Source organism: Camellia sinensis, chromosome 1 (genome assembly GCF_055761805.1).
Source record: "Camellia sinensis isolate YWXY chromosome 1, ASM5576180v1, whole genome shotgun sequence".
Taxonomy (NCBI): domain Eukaryota; kingdom Viridiplantae; phylum Streptophyta; class Magnoliopsida; order Ericales; family Theaceae; genus Camellia; species Camellia sinensis.
This window is the reverse complement of record NC_138961.1, coordinates 23,298,058-23,314,434: the sequence shown is the minus strand read 5'-3', so window position 1 is coordinate 23,314,434 and position 16,377 is coordinate 23,298,058. Positions and strand designations below refer to the sequence as shown.

Genomic DNA, 16,377 nt, shown 5'->3' with positions numbered 1-16,377 from the left:
CAGGAGGCCGACAAGATTAGGGCTCAGTTGTCTAATTATGTCATCATCGATGGCATCTTGTACAAACGGGAATTCTCACGACCATACCTAATAAAATATTTTCCAAAAGTATAATAACTACCTATTTTGTAATTATATTTTAGTGGTTCAAATTTGTTGTTTTCTTTTCCAAAAGTATAATAACTACCTAATAAAATATTTTTAAAAAATCAGCCAGAGGGTTCACCCTCATGGTATGGAGTTATTTGGTGATTTTGGAGGCACCACCACAGGTGCTTTAATAACATTATAATTAATAGGGAGGTAGAACTCGTAATTTTATATTAAATGATTAAAAAATATAAACAAACATAATTAATTATGATTAGTCAAAAAACATAATCATGTGACACCCACGAACTAATCAATAATTTTTCCACGATAAGGTAGCGTCGCCCATGTCGCCCATGACTAAAGGAGTGCCCACGTGATATAAATTTTTACTTTATTTTTATTATTGTTTTTTATTATAATATATAAATAAAGAGAAATTACAATTTAGTAGACTTTTCAAAAAATAATTATAATTATAAATATAATTATTAATATTTATAAGATTTATCATTAATTTATAATAATATATTTTTTTAAATACACTGATTTGATATTTTTACTATTCTTTCGTTTGACATAAGCTAAAATGTGTTTTTTTGGCTAAAATAATTATAAAAAAACAAAATAGGCTTTTAAGTTAATATCCAAACTACAATTATTCTATTTTATCTTTCACAAAAATTAAAAAAAAAATCAAATAACCTATATCAAATGAAACTTTTTAACCAAAAAAAAAAGAAAAAGAAAAAAACCACACATCTCAAACCAACCCATACAAATAAACAGAAGCAAGATGACCTCAAGAGCAAAAGCGTTTTTTGTGTGCTTTGCTTAAAATCATGATTAAGAAGATACCCTCCAAGGCCTGTTCTTGCTATGTTTCCTTCATTGTCACTCTTCTTCTTCTTCTTCTTTCTTCTGTTTCCACTCGCTCAGTCGCCGGCGATTACAGAGAAGAACAAGAGAGGGACAGGGTAGTGAAGCTGCCGGGGCAGCCGGAAAATGTGGGGTTCTCACACTACTCCGGCTACATCACGGTGGATCCACCATTTGGCAGGAATCTATTTTACTGGTTGATTGAGGTGCCAGCTGGCAGGAAACCCATGTCAAGGCCACTTGTATTGTGGCTCAATGGTGGCCCTGGTTGCTCATCTGTTGCTTATGGTGCCTCTGAAGAAATTGGACCTTTTAGGGTTGGTCCTGATGGGAAGACTCTCACTTTGAGTCCCTATGCTTGGAATAGAGGTACCTATTATTATTATTGTTATTATTTTATAGTTTATAAAATCTATGGAATTAGTAAAAAATTAATTTTTTTTACTTTCAATCAATAAATTTAGTTCCAAAGAAATCATTGCAGCATTCTCTTCTTTGGTTGATTTATTTCACCCTTGTACTCCATTTTTTTTTTCCAAAAATAGGCCATGTGTGCATTGGGACATTTATTGTAAAACTTTGTCAATTTATATATATATTTTTTAATTACAGAGGCGAACTTGCTTTTTTTGGATTCACCAGCCGGAGTGGGTTTCTCTTATTCTAGTACCTTAGAAGATCTGTTGAATGTTGGTGACAAAAGAACAGGTCCACACACACTCTCTCTCTCTCTCTCTCTCTCTCTATATATATATATATATATACGAATCGGCTTATGCTATAACTGTTGTGAATAATTTTTTTTTTAATCTTATTTAACTTTTTTAATTTGTAATTATGGGTCTAATTGCTTCAATTGCATATATGTAATATGTGCCAACACTTGTAGTATATATGGATTATGGGGTGTGTTTGGAATGTGAATTTATTTTTGTAAAATGCTTCATTTTATTTGCATATTTTGGGTTGGAATGCAGCTAAAGATGCATACACATTCTTAATCAAGTGGTTTGAAAGGTTCCCTCAATACAAGCATAGGCCTTTTTACATTGCTGGAGAAAGTTATGCAGGTTTTTCTCTCTTCAACTCAACTCAAATTAATATCAATATTTGATTCTTTATTTTTGTAGAATTGAAATCCTTTATCATTCTCTTATAATAATAATTTTATTTATGATATTATTTTTAATAAATCAATCGTGATTGATTTATTTGTTTCATTTTTAATTGACCAGACGATATAAAAATAAGCCTCCAACCATAGAGCTGTAAACGTGTTCATTGTCCCAGTGGAGAATTTGGTAACGTGTAATGCCAGATTTGTCGGTATCTATGGGTGCTGAGTCAGTGACACGGATAAGTGGGGTTTGGTATTTTTTTTTTGGGAAAATTATGGTTTGACATGATGGCTTGCGGTGAGTTAAGGTTAAAAGTAATTACAAAAAATAAAATAAAATTTTTAGTTTTAAATTAAAAAATATTATATTTAAATTATAATTACTTTATTTTTTTTATAAAATTAAAAAAGTCAAAAAGTTTATTATAAACAAAATTTTTTAGTCTTAAATTAAGGCCTCGTTTGGGAATATATTATTTTAGTAATTTTTTGAATTTTTAGTTAAAATATGAGGTAAAAAAACTTGTATGTTTAGAATGATTTTTTACAAAAAAATGTATAAAAAGTAGAAAGAAAATAGAATCTTTGACTTTTTTGTATAGGTTAAAGGGCTTTTTAGTTTTTTTTAGTAATTTTTTTTACTTTTAAACTAAAATTATTACTTCTCAAACGAGACTTAAAATAACTAAAAAGTCAAAAAGCAACTCACATCCCAAACGAAACCTATAAATTAAATCTAAAAAAAAAATTACATATTAATGAAAAAATTTATTCATTTTAATAATTAAAGACATAAGTTTTTCAATATACATGTAATTATTTTTTTAAGATACACTGAACAATAATTATCCTTTTGTGTGGGCGTGTGTTGGGGGTTATTATTCAAGATAACTTTTTTTAAAAATATTACATATTAATGAAAAAATTTACAATATTAATTATTACTATTTATGATAAAAAAAAATTTTGTAAATATTTTTTACTGACATAATGTCAGTACAATTCTCCCCCTTTTTGATGTTTTTTTTTATAAAAAAAAGTATTTCTTTTAAGATATTAAAAAAAATTATAATTTTAAATTCTACTCAACTAAATAGACTTGAAAATTAAAAAATTAAAAAAAATCTGTTAAAAACAAAAATATTTTGAACCTTGGTAAGGTGAGGTGAGTGTGATTTACTTAAAATTAAAAGGCAAGCTTAAAATATTGTGCCAATGCGAATCCCAGAACCAGAAATTTTATTACAAGTGACAAAATTATTGTACCAAATTACCAATAGTGTTAAGAGGTTTGGTTTACTTAGGATTTTTTTTTATGAAAAAACAACAATTTTTTAAATATTATGAGATATCGAAATAATTTTTTCATTCCAAATGATAAAATTATGAAAATACTAATATATGTATATTTGTTCTTGTATCTTATGTTATTTTTTTTATAGCAACAAAAAAATGATTTTTGTTCTTTGGATATATATACCTAACAGGTACGTTAATTTATTTATTTTTCATTTTTTTTATTCATGTATTTTCAGGTCATTATGTACCTCAGCTATCTCAACTTGTAGCAAGAGGGAACAAAGGCATCAAGAACCCAGTTATTAATTTCAAAGGTTTCTTGGTATGTCAACATTTATATAATTCTATGTATCTATCTATGGAAGTCAAAGGATTAAACCATTAAAAAGGGCTAACAGCCCATTTGGATTGCGTGACTTGAAAATTTTTATAAAAAAAAAATTCTAATTACTTCTTTGAATGATGAAAAAAGAGTGAAATCAAATGAAATAGAATAAATAAAATAAAATAACAAAACAACGGGGAGAAACATTTTTCTCTTAAAATTAACTTTTTGAATGTCGCCAAAAGTGTAGAGATTTGAGAGAAGAAATAAGGAAATATTGACTTTTGACTTGTCTAAATACAAAGGAATTAAAGTAATTAGAAATTATTTTGATAAAACAATGTAAGTCATTTTCTCTTGTGCTTATCCAAATGAGAAAGAGAAAATATAATTTTTTTATATTTTTTTCTTCCTCTCCCAACTTAAATAATATTTTATTTTTCTTCCTCTTGTTGATTTCCAAATAGGTTGTAAAATTATACACGGTACTCATTCGCTAGAATTCTCGTTATTTTCATCAAAGGCGGCTCCATCATGCTAACATTTACATTCATGATAAGTTTAATTGTGTGTAAATAAACTTATTCGTTGTTAATTATCATTTATTGCTTCAATTAATTTATAGTAATCTTATTCATATATCATTGTTTTGAGTAAGCTAGGGAATGGGCTTCTTGATGACCACTACCAATTTATTGGATCATTTGACTTCTGGTGGAACCATGGTTTGATATCAGATACAACATACAAGGCATTGTATAAAGCTTGCTCAAATAGCTCATGGATATATGCAAAAGATGAATGTGCCAAAGCTTATTCCAAAGCTACAAATAATATGGGGAAAATCAATATGTATAGCATGTACGACAGCTTTTGTGGGGATGTAGGGACTACCACTACTTTGCCCACCAACTTGTGGAATATTCCTCTAGTAAGTTTATTCTTCAAAATTTTAAAATTCTAATTATTATTTTTTTAAAAAAAATTTAATCAATTTTTCAATTTTTTTTTTTTTTTAGATTTACTGAATTTGGATACACTTAGAAAATATATTTGTAAAAAAACTCTTAAAAAATTCACAATATATATATATATAAATTCAGTATATTTTCGTATTTTTTATATTTATTGATTTTTTTAATTTCTTCAAAAATATTTTATATTTTAAGTGTATATATTTAGGATTAGATGGATCTAAAAAAAATGATTAAAATATTTAAAAAGTTCATTAAAAAAATGAATTGAAAACTCAAAAAAGCCAAACAGAATTAACACATATGTTGAAAATTGCCAAATTATTGCTTTAATAAATTATAGATTCAATGCAATATTTCTTGTTTTTAATTACTCATATTAACATAGTTCATGTATCGTGTATTGAATTAATACAGATATCAACACTTGTTGGGAAGGATGGGACTTGTAGGGTAAAGTATACAAAAATGTACTTGAATGACTCTAATGTCCAAAAGGCTCTTCATGTCAAAGCTGATGAGATATTCCATCCTTACACTACTTGCAGGTTCAATTTCACTTTAATAAAAATAAATAAATAAAAGGTGTGAAAAACATAATGTTATACAACTGTCTCATAAAATGTGAGTCCTCTATAATCTGAAGCCTACATTTACTACTCACTCTACATGAGACATTTGTATTTCATTCTTTTGTTTTGTACACTGCTGAAAATAAAACAAATTTAATTTATTTGGCATTTTGCTAACTTTCTGGAATTAAAATGACTAATTTTCAGTTGGACTGCAAACTGGAGAGAGGTATTGTTGGGCTTGGTGAGTCCATCTCGGGGCCCATCATAGTGATCTGAACCATTATCAGTCAAAACATTGTTCATGCAAAAATTAAGTTGATAGGATACTGGTAGCTATATGATTGGATCACATTTATCTTCAAAAAATAGATGAAAACTATAATTTTAAGAATAGACCATTATTTTAATACAAATGTGATTTGATTATGTGGTTATCGTTAGCTGATCACCTTGATATTTTTATTGATACTCTACTCAATAGACTTTAAAAGACGAACAATTTAAATTATCAAAATAACTTTTAAAGTGAGCCGACCAAACTCCACTAAGCCTCTCCAGTTAGATTCCCAATTGCCTAATTGGAGAGAATCAAATCTGAAATGAAATTATGGCCCATTTCAAAATTAATTATTTTAATTTATTGCAAAATAATACGTAAAAAATAGAGTGATAAATAGCTTATAATGGTTTATAGTTTTTTAGAATCTTACAATAAGTTTTTTTTATTTATAATTTTAAATTTTAAATTTTAAATTTTATAATCTCTACAGTAACGTTGTGACGGCAAGGTGGGCTGATTCTGCTTCCTCTGTGCTTCCTATCTTTAAGGAACTCATAGCAGCCGGTATCAGGATTTGGGTGTACAGGTAACTCCAATTTTTTTAGAATGTGTGTAGTAGATCATATTAGTAATAAATTTTATAAAATTTTATTTATTCATTTATATTCAATGCCATTTTGTGTTCATCTGTGTCAGTGCAGAGTCATAATCTAGATTGTTCATTAGCTATTTTCTATTTGAAACATAAACCTTTTTTTTTTTTTTTTGATGGCCAAATATAAACCTAACTAGATAAGTCATTAGAACTCACTTCTTTTTTTCTTTCTTTCTTTCTTTTTTTTTTTTTAATTTAAAAAATTGCAATTATTGTTTTTCATCCCACTCACTCTCCGTTTATTTTGGTGCAAAACTCTCTTCCCTTCTTGAACGTAAAATGAACTGATTTAGATGAAAAAAATATGGGCAAATTTCGCGTGTATTTTAATTTAAACCATAGGGCGTCACAATTAATGCCCTATGCCCTCGTCCATCTCTGCCGGTTTGACGTTATCGCACGTCAATCCTGTGTCAGACTGACATCATCCACACGTCAAAAAAATAATCTAAAATTGTCACTTTGGAAATTTGAAATTTAGACCTAATGCTTAGCAAGTACCTTAACTACTCTGCCATAGAAGTTCTTGTGGTAAATAGTTCTCAAACAAATTAGTTAGACTATTTTAACTTGGTCTCCTCTGCTGTAGAAATCTCTGTGTATTTCATCTCCATTTGATTGTTAACATTTCTAATTTAAATTCACATTTTAATAGGTGAATCCTATGGGTTTAATTGTATAAAAATGATAACTGTTTTTTATTTTTTATTTCTTTGACCAGATTAATTTTTAATTTTTTTAAAAAATTTCTAAAACAAAAATCAAACCAAACCAAACCAAACCAAACCAAACCAAACATTGCATCCCGTCAACATTGTTGACAACTAACAACATGAATTTGACATAATCATTAAAAAAATTCACATCACTAATCTAAGATAAGTGATATTGATTAATTTGAAATCTAAGAGATTTACTATGAATAAGTTGACCATATGTATACATGGACATGGGTTTTATTTCCAGAAGATAAATTGTCATCGAACCAACTATAATTTAAACAATTAAACACATATGATTAAATTAAAATGTAAATGTGAATTTAAATTAGAAATGTTAACAATTAAATGGAGATGAAATACAAAAAGATTTACACAACAGAAGAGAAGACCAAGTCAAAATAGTTTAAATAACTTGTTTGAGAACCAGTTATCACAAGAACTGCTATGGCAGAGTGGTGTAGATGCCTGCTAAGTGTTTGGTCCAAAGTTTAAATCTTCGAAGCAACAATTTTAGGCTATTCTTTTGGGGACCTAATATTAGGCTTTTAATTGTTAAAATTGAAATTTTGGGTTTAAATTAAAAAATACGTGAAATTTTAAGATTTTTTTTTGTAATTTGCTCAAAAAATATTTTATACTTTTCAATGCAGAAAAAGGTTTCCAAACCTAATGAGGCAGGATTAAGTCTTATCTTACTAACTCTATCACTATTGTCACCACCATCACTTTATCACCATTGCCGTCGCTACCACATTATTATCACCACTGTCACTACTACTAACAATCATTACAACTATTATTTCCATGGACGCAATTAATTAGGAAAAGTTCTTTTTTCTATCGAAATAAATGGATAGCATACTACTTGTGGGCAATAATAAAAGAATAAGGGAAAAAATAAATTTTTTATTTATACATAAAATTTATATAAAAAAATTGACAAAAATGATGTGATATTATTATTATTGTAAATAAATTCATTTTTAATTGTGATTTGATTCACAATGGTTCGTATTATTATGTATGAATTTTTTTATTTTTATAGTATTACTCGGAAAAAAATATATTGAATTTTTTTAACTAATTATGGGTATTTGAATACAAGCAGCGGTGATACAGATACTACAGTTCCAATAAGTTCAACTCGGTACTCAATCAATGCTCTAAAGCTGAAGACCATTAAAGACTTGGATGCTTGGTATGACGACAAACAACAGGTATTTTAGACTTATACTAATTATTGGCCAATTATGCCAACAGTCGTTATACTTTGGTCCATATATTATTTTAGTCCCTATAATTCTAATTGGTTCGATTTTAATTCTAAATTTATGACTTTGTTTCAATTTAGTTCAATTGATTACAATCGTTAGTATTTTTTTTTTATATGAAAAATACACAAATAAGCGGTACATGCCATAATTTTAGGGTCAAATTATAAACTTGCTCAACGCTGTAAGTTAACCTCAACTAACTTAATGATAATTTTCAGTCAAAAACCATAACATTTTTATCAATTAGACCAAATTGACACAAAATCTAAAATTAAGTGTCAAAATTGAGTCTATTGAAAGTATAGGGACCAAAATAATACAAAGAAAAAATTGTAAGGACTACCGATATAATTTGCCCAATACTATTATAATTGGGGCAATATAAAAAAATGAAAAAGTGCAAAAGTAATTGCAAATTAATTATAAGTGAGAAGAAACTATCAATTTCATCTATTTAGTCTTAATTTTTTTTTATTTATTTATAAATTTCCAACTCATTTGATCTGATTAGGGATGTCCGTCAAAATAAGTAATGGTGAAAGCCTAATCTAATAGGTAAAAAAGTAATATTATAATTTGAACAACCAAAATCATGTAGCCAAACACTCATCAAATTGATTTTGAGGTGTACTTTGTTCAAAATAATAAGCAGAAATGAGCATTTAGTTGTATGATTTAAGTTGTTTAAATTTTAAAACGACCTTTTTATCTATCAAATTAGACTTTAATAGTTACTGATTTGTATAATTGTCTCCTATCGGATCACATAAATTGAAAACAAAAACTTTAGGAACTAAATAAATGAAATAGATAATTTAATGATGAAAATTTTAAAAATTTGATAATAATTTAAAGGATAAAATTTAAATAATTAACCCTTTAGACATATATGTATCTACTAATGCATAATTATTTCTATTGTGTTTTTTTGCTGAGTTTTAGGTTGGAGGGTGGAGCCAAGTATACAAGGGCTTGACATATGTGATAGTAAGGGGAGCAGGGCATGAGGTTCCACTGGATAGGCCAAGGCTTGCTTTTACAATGTTTCAACATTTCTTGAATGGCCATTCCTTGCCTTCTGGGCCATAGAATAACTTGTTATTTGGTGTGGTTGTATGTGCTTTTGTCTATCATGAATCCTGTAATGCATGAAATTCAAAAATAATAATTGATCATTTAATAAAAAAAAAAATTATTATGGATCAACATGATATATATTGCTCTCTTGTGGGTTTTAGTGACGAAATTGTAAATTGTCGCAAAACATCATCATAAAAAATATTCTGTACATGTACAACTCAAGCATGCATACAAAAATTTATTCACTACTGTGTGTGTGACCATATGCATCTTATACCATGTGTAATGAAGGCATATATCATCAACTTAAAAATTATTTTCAAAATTTGAAATAAGATATGGCCTAGTTGAAAGTGGTAGTAATAATGGTAATTTATTTATTTTTTATACTTTAGAAATTAGTGGAGCAATAAGGAGAATCAAAAGAAAAAGAATATAAAAGATAGAAGCATCCAAATATTCTATTCCCCTACTTGGAAGATGATCAAATTCTTGTTCCCATAATAATGCTTCATAAAGAAGCAAAAAAGGACCTAATAATGCCCAAAAGCATATAACGAAATGGACCCTACTTACTAATTTACCAAATTACCCTTATACTTTGCTTGCCTTGTGACACTCCAACACTAATTTGACAATTTATTTTATTTTATTTTATTTTATTTTTTTAAGTAGATAAGATTTATATTTGGCTTCGGCTCTATAATAACTATCAAATGACAATTGTTTTGATGATTCAAATTGAAGATATATATTGTAAAGGCCTCTGTGAAAGTTTCATATTAGCCCCAATACAAAAGATTATTGCTAAATTCTCCTTGGTGTAATATTCTTCATACTCTCTCTTTCAATTATTTATTTATTTATTTATTTATTTATTTATTTATATATTTTTGAGTACATAGAAAAAATCAAAAGTAAGAAACAAGGTTATAGAAGAGATTAGGTACAAGAACCCAAAAGGGGTATTTGAGTCATTCTAAAAGTGTAGTGCTGTAAAGTTTCTTAATGGCTAAGAAGTGTAATTTGGTCACTTTCACATTATGAAAATAAAGTTCCTCAATAAAAAATTGAAAAAGAAAAAAAAAAAAAAAAAGGTTTGATGAATACTCTTATGCAGATAAAGCATTTAAGCAAAGGTGATAGAACATTTAGAAACACACACAACAAGCATTAATGTCATCCGTTTATATGAGAAAGCCGAAGAAGACAGCACAAGGAGAACTGATGGAGGTCAAAAATAGACTGGGAGCAAAGTGGGGTCTAACATGGGCGTTCGGATGGTTTAATTATGGGTACTCAGCTCAAAGTATTGGTCAAATTTTTGTTAAATATTAAATAAGAATCTTTTAAAGAATCAAACTTATCTGATGAGGATTTTATTATTATGAAAATATAAACAACTAAAGATTGAGCTAGCAAAGAATTTTGAAGTATATCAGAGTAAGATTCTTACTATGAGTTTAGCGTCCCACATCTGTAGACCCACTTTAGATTCACCATTAGAACAGTTAAAGAAAAGATCATTTGTATAAAAAATTATATCAATCAGATATCAAAGTAATGATTTATTTTTAAAATTACTTTGCCATCAATTTTTTTTTAAAAACAAACGTGACTAAATTATGTTGATATTGATTTCTGACAATCTAATTTTTTTTTGTACAGATTAGCAATCTTCCACTATAAATTAACATGAACCTAAGCTATCCAAGTAATTATTTGATTATTACTAGCATCTTAAAAGGGCTCTATTTTGCAATAGCGCGTTGTTCATCTCTTCCTTGATCTCTAAACCATCCAATTTGATCCAACTTTTCACCATACAAAAACAATAAACCACGAAGAGGGAGAGAGAGAGGGCTGGTGAACACAGAAGAGATTAGAGATGTACAGATTCAGCAACACAGTGATAGGTTTCTTGAACCTATTCACTCTCTTAGCATCGATACCGATCATCGGAGGAGGACTATGGATGGCAAGGAGCACCACAACCTGTGAAAGCTTCCTCCAAAAACCACTTCTACTCATAGGCTTCATCATCCTCATAATCTCCCTAGCCGGTTTCATCGGAGCTTGCTTCCATGTTGCATGGGCTCTCTGGGTATACCTAGCTGTCATGTTGTTCCTCATAGGTGGTCTAATGGCTTTAACTGTGTTTGGCTTTGTTGTCACAGGCAAAGGTGGTGGTGTGGATGTACCAGGTAGGGTTTTTAAAAAGAACTTGTATTTAATTTATACTCTGTTTATTTTGGCCAATTTTTTTTTTGAAAAAAAGACCTTTTCTACGGAATTTTTTTTTTCTAAAAAATGTTGTGTAAAGAAAGGGTTTTCTGAATTGTGATAGCGGCTGATGATTTGTTACAGATGTGTGTCAACCTAGTTGGGATGTGTACTGTAGCGTTGAAACTTCTTATTTTTTCTTCTTATTTCCTCGATGTATTTTTTGCTTGAGTTAACAATTTTTTTTTTGGTCAATGAAAAAAAAGGTAGGGTTTACAAAGAGTATCAGCTAGAGAACTACTCACCATGGTTGAGGAAAAGGATTAAAGATCCTCGTTATTGGGAGACAATCAGGAGCTGCATATTAGGTTCAAAGACCTGTGCCAAGATTGCTTATTGGACTCCTTATGATTATCTTGAAAGAAACATGTCTCCTATTCAGGTGATTTTTTAAAATTTTAAAATTTATTTTTGCAGGTGGTAGTAATTTTGAAGTCACGTGAATCTTGAAACATAATTTAATAATATAGTGAAATTTAGAAACATAATTCAATAATATAGTGAAATTTAGAAACATAAGATGTTATGCCGTTATGAGGAGATTAATGATCATGAGTTGGTGTTTTTGTGTCAATACAGTCCGGTTGCTGCAAGCCACCAACTTCATGCAACTACGCGGAAACGACACTGACTCAAGACCCGGATTGTTATCGGTGGAATAATGCTCCGAACCTACTGTGCTACGAGTGCGATTCGTGCAAAGCCGGTGTGCTTGAGGGTGTGAGAAGAGATTGGCACAAGCTCTCAGTCCTTAACATTGTCATGGTTATCTTGCTCATTTGTATCTACTCAATTGGTTGCTGTGCTTTCAGAAACACAAAACGGGCCGAGACCGATTACCCACATGGCGTACCCCGGATCTCCAAAGTCCACCCCAGATGGGATTTCCACTGGTAAGCCAAAAAAAAAAAAAAAAAAAAAAAAAAAAAAAAAAAAAATATTTGTTTGTTTGTTTGTTTTTTTTTGGTTAAAAGTATATCACCTCATTATTCCCTCTAGTTTGCTCAAAGAGCAATGCTAGGTATCATGAAAAAACTTTCATGAAAATGATCATGAAAGATTTATGACCCTTGAATTACACTTAAAATAAAACACCACACACTAATCAAGATAATCCAAGAGTCATAAATTTTTCATGACCAATTTCATGAAAGTTTTTCACAACTCTAGCCAGATTGAAACGTAATAGAAAATGTAAGGTTTAAATTGATAAAATTAGAATTACAGGACCTATAGTGAAAATTACTCAAATTATATACAACAAATTTTGATGGTGTTAATTAAGCTAATTGTGGGCAATCTTTCACAACTCTAGCCACCCAAGTTGATTTAATTTAAAATTTATTTGAAAAATGAGATTCACAAAGGGACTAATGAAAAGTAACTCTGTCTCTCTCTCTCTTCCTTTTATATAATGTCAGTGTATGTTTATATATTAATCTTACTGCAAAGAGATAACCTTTTACTTTCTTTTCTGTTAAACAGGTGGAGATGGTGGCATCACAGAAGACACCAGCTTTATTAGGCAATGTGTTTTTTCTTTTCTTTCCTTTTTTTTTTCTTCACAACCTAAATCCCAGTTGGTGTTTTCCTTGTCTAAAAGATGGGACAGTTTTGTTGTTTTTCAGTACTCTATGGGCATGGATATGTACAGAATTAGGAGAAGATTACGGAGGCTATGACCTTTGTTTTTGTGAAAATTATTATTTGTTATAGAACTTTAAAAATATATGTATCATTTTATACTTAAAATAGTCTCCAGTATAAAAATACACTACTAAAAAAACTACTTTTTGCGACCGCTATAAATCGTCGCAAATAATAAAAAACAGTCGCAAAAGACTTTTTACGACGGCCCATGCGACGGCAAATGGGGGTCGCGAATGTGGGGGTGGCAAATACTTTTTGCGACCGCAAAATAGCAGTCGCAAACTATTTGCGACCGCCTAATCTACTTATCGCGACTAATATTTTGCCGTCGCAAAAAAATTAAAAAAATACCTACAATGTATTAGCGACCATCTTGTTACCGTCGCAAAAAAAAATATAAATAAATAAAATACCTACAATGTTTTAGCAACCTATATTCTCATATATATATATATATATATATTCAAGTAGTATATACAATAAATATAAAGTGATATTTGCAAAAATTCTAATACACATGTATTATTTTCCATCACTTCCCTCAACAAAATTATCTTTCTTCAAAAAAAAAAAAAAAAAAAATGTGCATACAAAATATAAACTTCGATACACACAAAACAAATATCCATCAACCATTCTTAAAAGTATTTATACAAAATACTAATAGATTCAAGTACTAAAAAAAAAAAAACTGAATTTAACTCTCAATATCACCCACTCAATCATATCAACTACTCCCTCAACACTACCTGCAAAAATATACATCAATATATTAGTAACAAAAAATCAGCTCCATAGAAAAAGTTTAATTCATGCATGCACAAAATTGTTTTTCTCAAAACATTGAGGGAAACAAAATTCACAAAATGAGTTGATGCTTTGTACAAAACTTCAAGACCCTAAACATGACTAGAATTTCAACTTCCTAAGACAGCAAGAAACAGAAAAGCAAGATAAATATGTTAGTAGAGTGGCATACCTATTCATTTTCTTTTGAAGCTTGCTGCCCACTAGATGCATCTGACACCTACAATATGTTAGTATAATGCGTTAATAATTTCCATATGTATATATGCAAATTGATAAAACGTAAAATTCGTCAATTTGTAAGTATTGCACCTCTCTCAAGCTCATACTCCCAGCCATACCCTATGACTCTAAGAACAAAACGCGTGCCGTTAGGTTCTTGATCATCGTAGTGAACCTAGACTCAACGTCTTGTGTCACACGCTGTGTGATCTCATCAATAAATGAAGGGCTTCTCTTACTATTACATAAATTCAAAAAAAAAAGAGTAAATCTCACTATCTGGGATTTAAAAAACAAAATTTTAAATGCCACTTCAGGAAAGGTTATGAGCTACTACAGTAAAAATAATGTATCAAAGTTTAGACTAACAGCAGGAATGTCACCATATAATGCCAATTGCAAGCTATAAAAGTGTCAAATTCATTACCTGCCTGTATCTCCACAACCCAGAGGTCTGATAGGATTGAAATGATTTAGCCCAATTTTTTCACCAGTTGCAGTGATCTACAAACTCAAAGAAAATTAAATATAGCTACTAGAGGAGGAGACAATTGTAAGTAGCATAATTATGCATACCTTAATAAATGAACAACAAATTTGGACATTTCAGATAATAATAAAAAATGCAACCATTGATCTTATAGATCCAAAATACTTTAAAACCACTCCTTTCATCAGATGCTATGATTATAATACTCAAACCTTCTAGTAATGCAAGCATCCGTCAAAAGACAGTAAGACATGTAGCCTAACTAGATAGTGCTTATGCATATATATATATATATATGGCTTTTATGAAATGGTTTAAACTAGACTTTGATGAAAATTACTTATTGAGAATATTTGTCAAGGATTGAGATCCCCAATTTCTTCCTTGTTTTGGTTCTACATTACATAGACAATGATATGGAAATACTGTCATTTTCATATAAAATACTGTCATAACATTCTTAGAAGCAAGATCAACCTGAAAAGTAATTCTCCAAATAAAGTAACAAATGTCAACCATACTATTCAAACAAATAAAATTTAGCTGATCAAATACTTTCATGAAGTAATAAAAACATTGATGTAAGCCTAGTACAAAATCCAAACAAAGCCTAATGTACTCCATTCAAGACCCTAAACATGACTAGAATTTCAACTTCCTAAGACAGAGCAAGAAACAGAAAAGCAAGATAGTAACAACATTAAATTCCAATCTCAGTGACACCAAGTATCATATACAATAGAAAACACACACTATAGGAATAGTATAGTTTTGTGATGAAGATTGATTCGATTCTGCTCAGATGAAACTAACATTGAATTTGTAGTCAATGATTTCATGAATGAAAGTCAGCTGCTTAATATTTGTGCACATCAAGAACAAGAACAGATTAATATTTGGATAAATTATGCTTTAATATTTGTGCACAAACTTGGTCAGATTCACATTTGCAAACCTCAGTGCAGCAAACCACATCATCCAAAACTCTTCCAAAACATCGACTTTAACAAGTAGACTCAGAAAGCCAATATATTCTAAACCTTCTCATATTATTATCACATACTGGCTGTCCTGTGTTTTATAAAATGCGAGAAAATTAAAATTTGAACCTCACGAAAAATACTTGGCTTCAGTGGATGTGAAGAAGAGATCGTTTACCAACATTTTCTCGGCAACCAAACACAATAATATCACAAGAAAGCTAAATAATGTAAAGAAAAAGAACGAAAGAGACGCACCTGAAGCTGTGAATCCCTCACATTTTTTGCAAACTTCGAAGCTTGTGATCCAAAGGAGAGCTTCGACCAGTGATCAGAGGATTTGCCAAAACAAAGAGAACGAATACCTACAGAGAGAGAGAGAGAGTAAATTGAAAACCTAGATTTCCTAAGTCAGATAGAGAGAGAAGCAGGGGTGATAGATTAAATTAACTGATTCGATTCAATTCATTTAGTGATATCATTAAACAGAACATAGAGTGATGATTACCAGACGAAGCAAAGGAGCTTCGGGATCCGCAATGCGAGTTAAGGCTATGTCAGAGCTAAATAGATCCGACTCGGCTTGAAATCGGAGAGCAATGTCGGAAATTAGAGAGTTTCAAATTGCTAGAATGAGCAGAAATTTCGACGGATTTGAAGGCGACGAAGACTGAT

At 29.8% G+C, this 16,377-nt stretch overlaps 2 protein-coding genes and 1 long non-coding RNA gene across 4 annotated transcripts; 2 read left to right on the top strand and 1 right to left on the bottom strand.

The window, feature by feature from the left end:
* The first annotated feature begins 713 nt into the window (after positions 1-713).
* LOC114285673 (serine carboxypeptidase-like 27) lies at positions 714-9,393 on the top strand. Its single transcript, XM_028228740.2, has 9 exons — positions 714-1,338; positions 1,582-1,677; positions 1,947-2,039; positions 3,622-3,707; positions 4,369-4,641; positions 5,102-5,232; positions 6,030-6,125; positions 8,025-8,133; positions 9,133-9,393. Exons 1-9 carry the CDS (start codon positions 933-935, stop codon positions 9,277-9,279), a joined length of 1,437 nt encoding a protein of 478 aa, XP_028084541.2. The 5' UTR covers positions 714-932; the 3' UTR covers positions 9,280-9,393.
* A 1,043-nt stretch (positions 9,394-10,436) lies between these two features.
* LOC114285674 (tetraspanin-6) lies at positions 10,437-13,305 on the top strand. The gene is made up of 4 exons (XM_028228741.2): positions 10,437-11,474; positions 11,760-11,935; positions 12,133-12,446; positions 13,039-13,305. The coding sequence occupies exons 1-4, from the start codon at positions 11,159-11,161 to the stop codon at positions 13,076-13,078; spliced, it is 846 nt and encodes a 281-aa protein (XP_028084542.2). The 5' UTR covers positions 10,437-11,158; the 3' UTR covers positions 13,079-13,305.
* A 24-nt stretch (positions 13,306-13,329) lies between these two features.
* Positions 13,330-16,377, bottom strand: LOC145792672 (uncharacterized). 2 transcript variants are annotated; one of them, XR_014332415.1, is made up of 6 exons: positions 16,211-16,377; positions 15,961-16,067; positions 14,660-14,736; positions 14,323-14,470; positions 14,183-14,230; positions 13,330-13,952 (listed from the first exon to the last, which is right to left on the bottom strand). It is a non-coding gene; the product is annotated as an uncharacterized LOC145792672 (long non-coding RNA). The 2 variants fall into 2 exon arrangements; XR_014332413.1 differs by lacking the exons at positions 15,961-16,067; positions 16,211-16,377 and having other exon boundaries at positions 14,660-15,475.

What these genes read in the sequence shown, in the direction of transcription:
- LOC114285673 (XM_028228740.2), top strand. Translation starts at nt 933, where the DNA reads ATGATTAAGAAGATACCCTCCAAGGCCTGTTCTTGCTATGTTTCCTTC. An exon ending in TGTTGGTGACAAAAGAACAG is followed by an intron (nt 1,678 to 1,946) that starts GTCCACACACAC and finishes GTTGGAATGCAG; the next exon opens with CTAAAGATGCATACACATTC. An exon ending in CATCCTTACACTACTTGCAG is followed by an intron (nt 5,233 to 6,029) that starts GTTCAATTTCAC and finishes TAATCTCTACAG; the next exon opens with TAACGTTGTGACGGCAAGGT.
- LOC114285674 (XM_028228741.2), top strand. Translation starts at nt 11,159, where the DNA reads ATGTACAGATTCAGCAACACAGTGATAGGTTTCTTGAACCTATTCACT. An exon ending in GAAACATGTCTCCTATTCAG is followed by an intron (nt 11,936 to 12,132) that starts GTGATTTTTTAA and finishes GTGTCAATACAG; the next exon opens with TCCGGTTGCTGCAAGCCACC. An exon ending in CCCAGATGGGATTTCCACTG is followed by an intron (nt 12,447 to 13,038) that starts GTAAGCCAAAAA and finishes TCTGTTAAACAG; the next exon opens with GTGGAGATGGTGGCATCACA.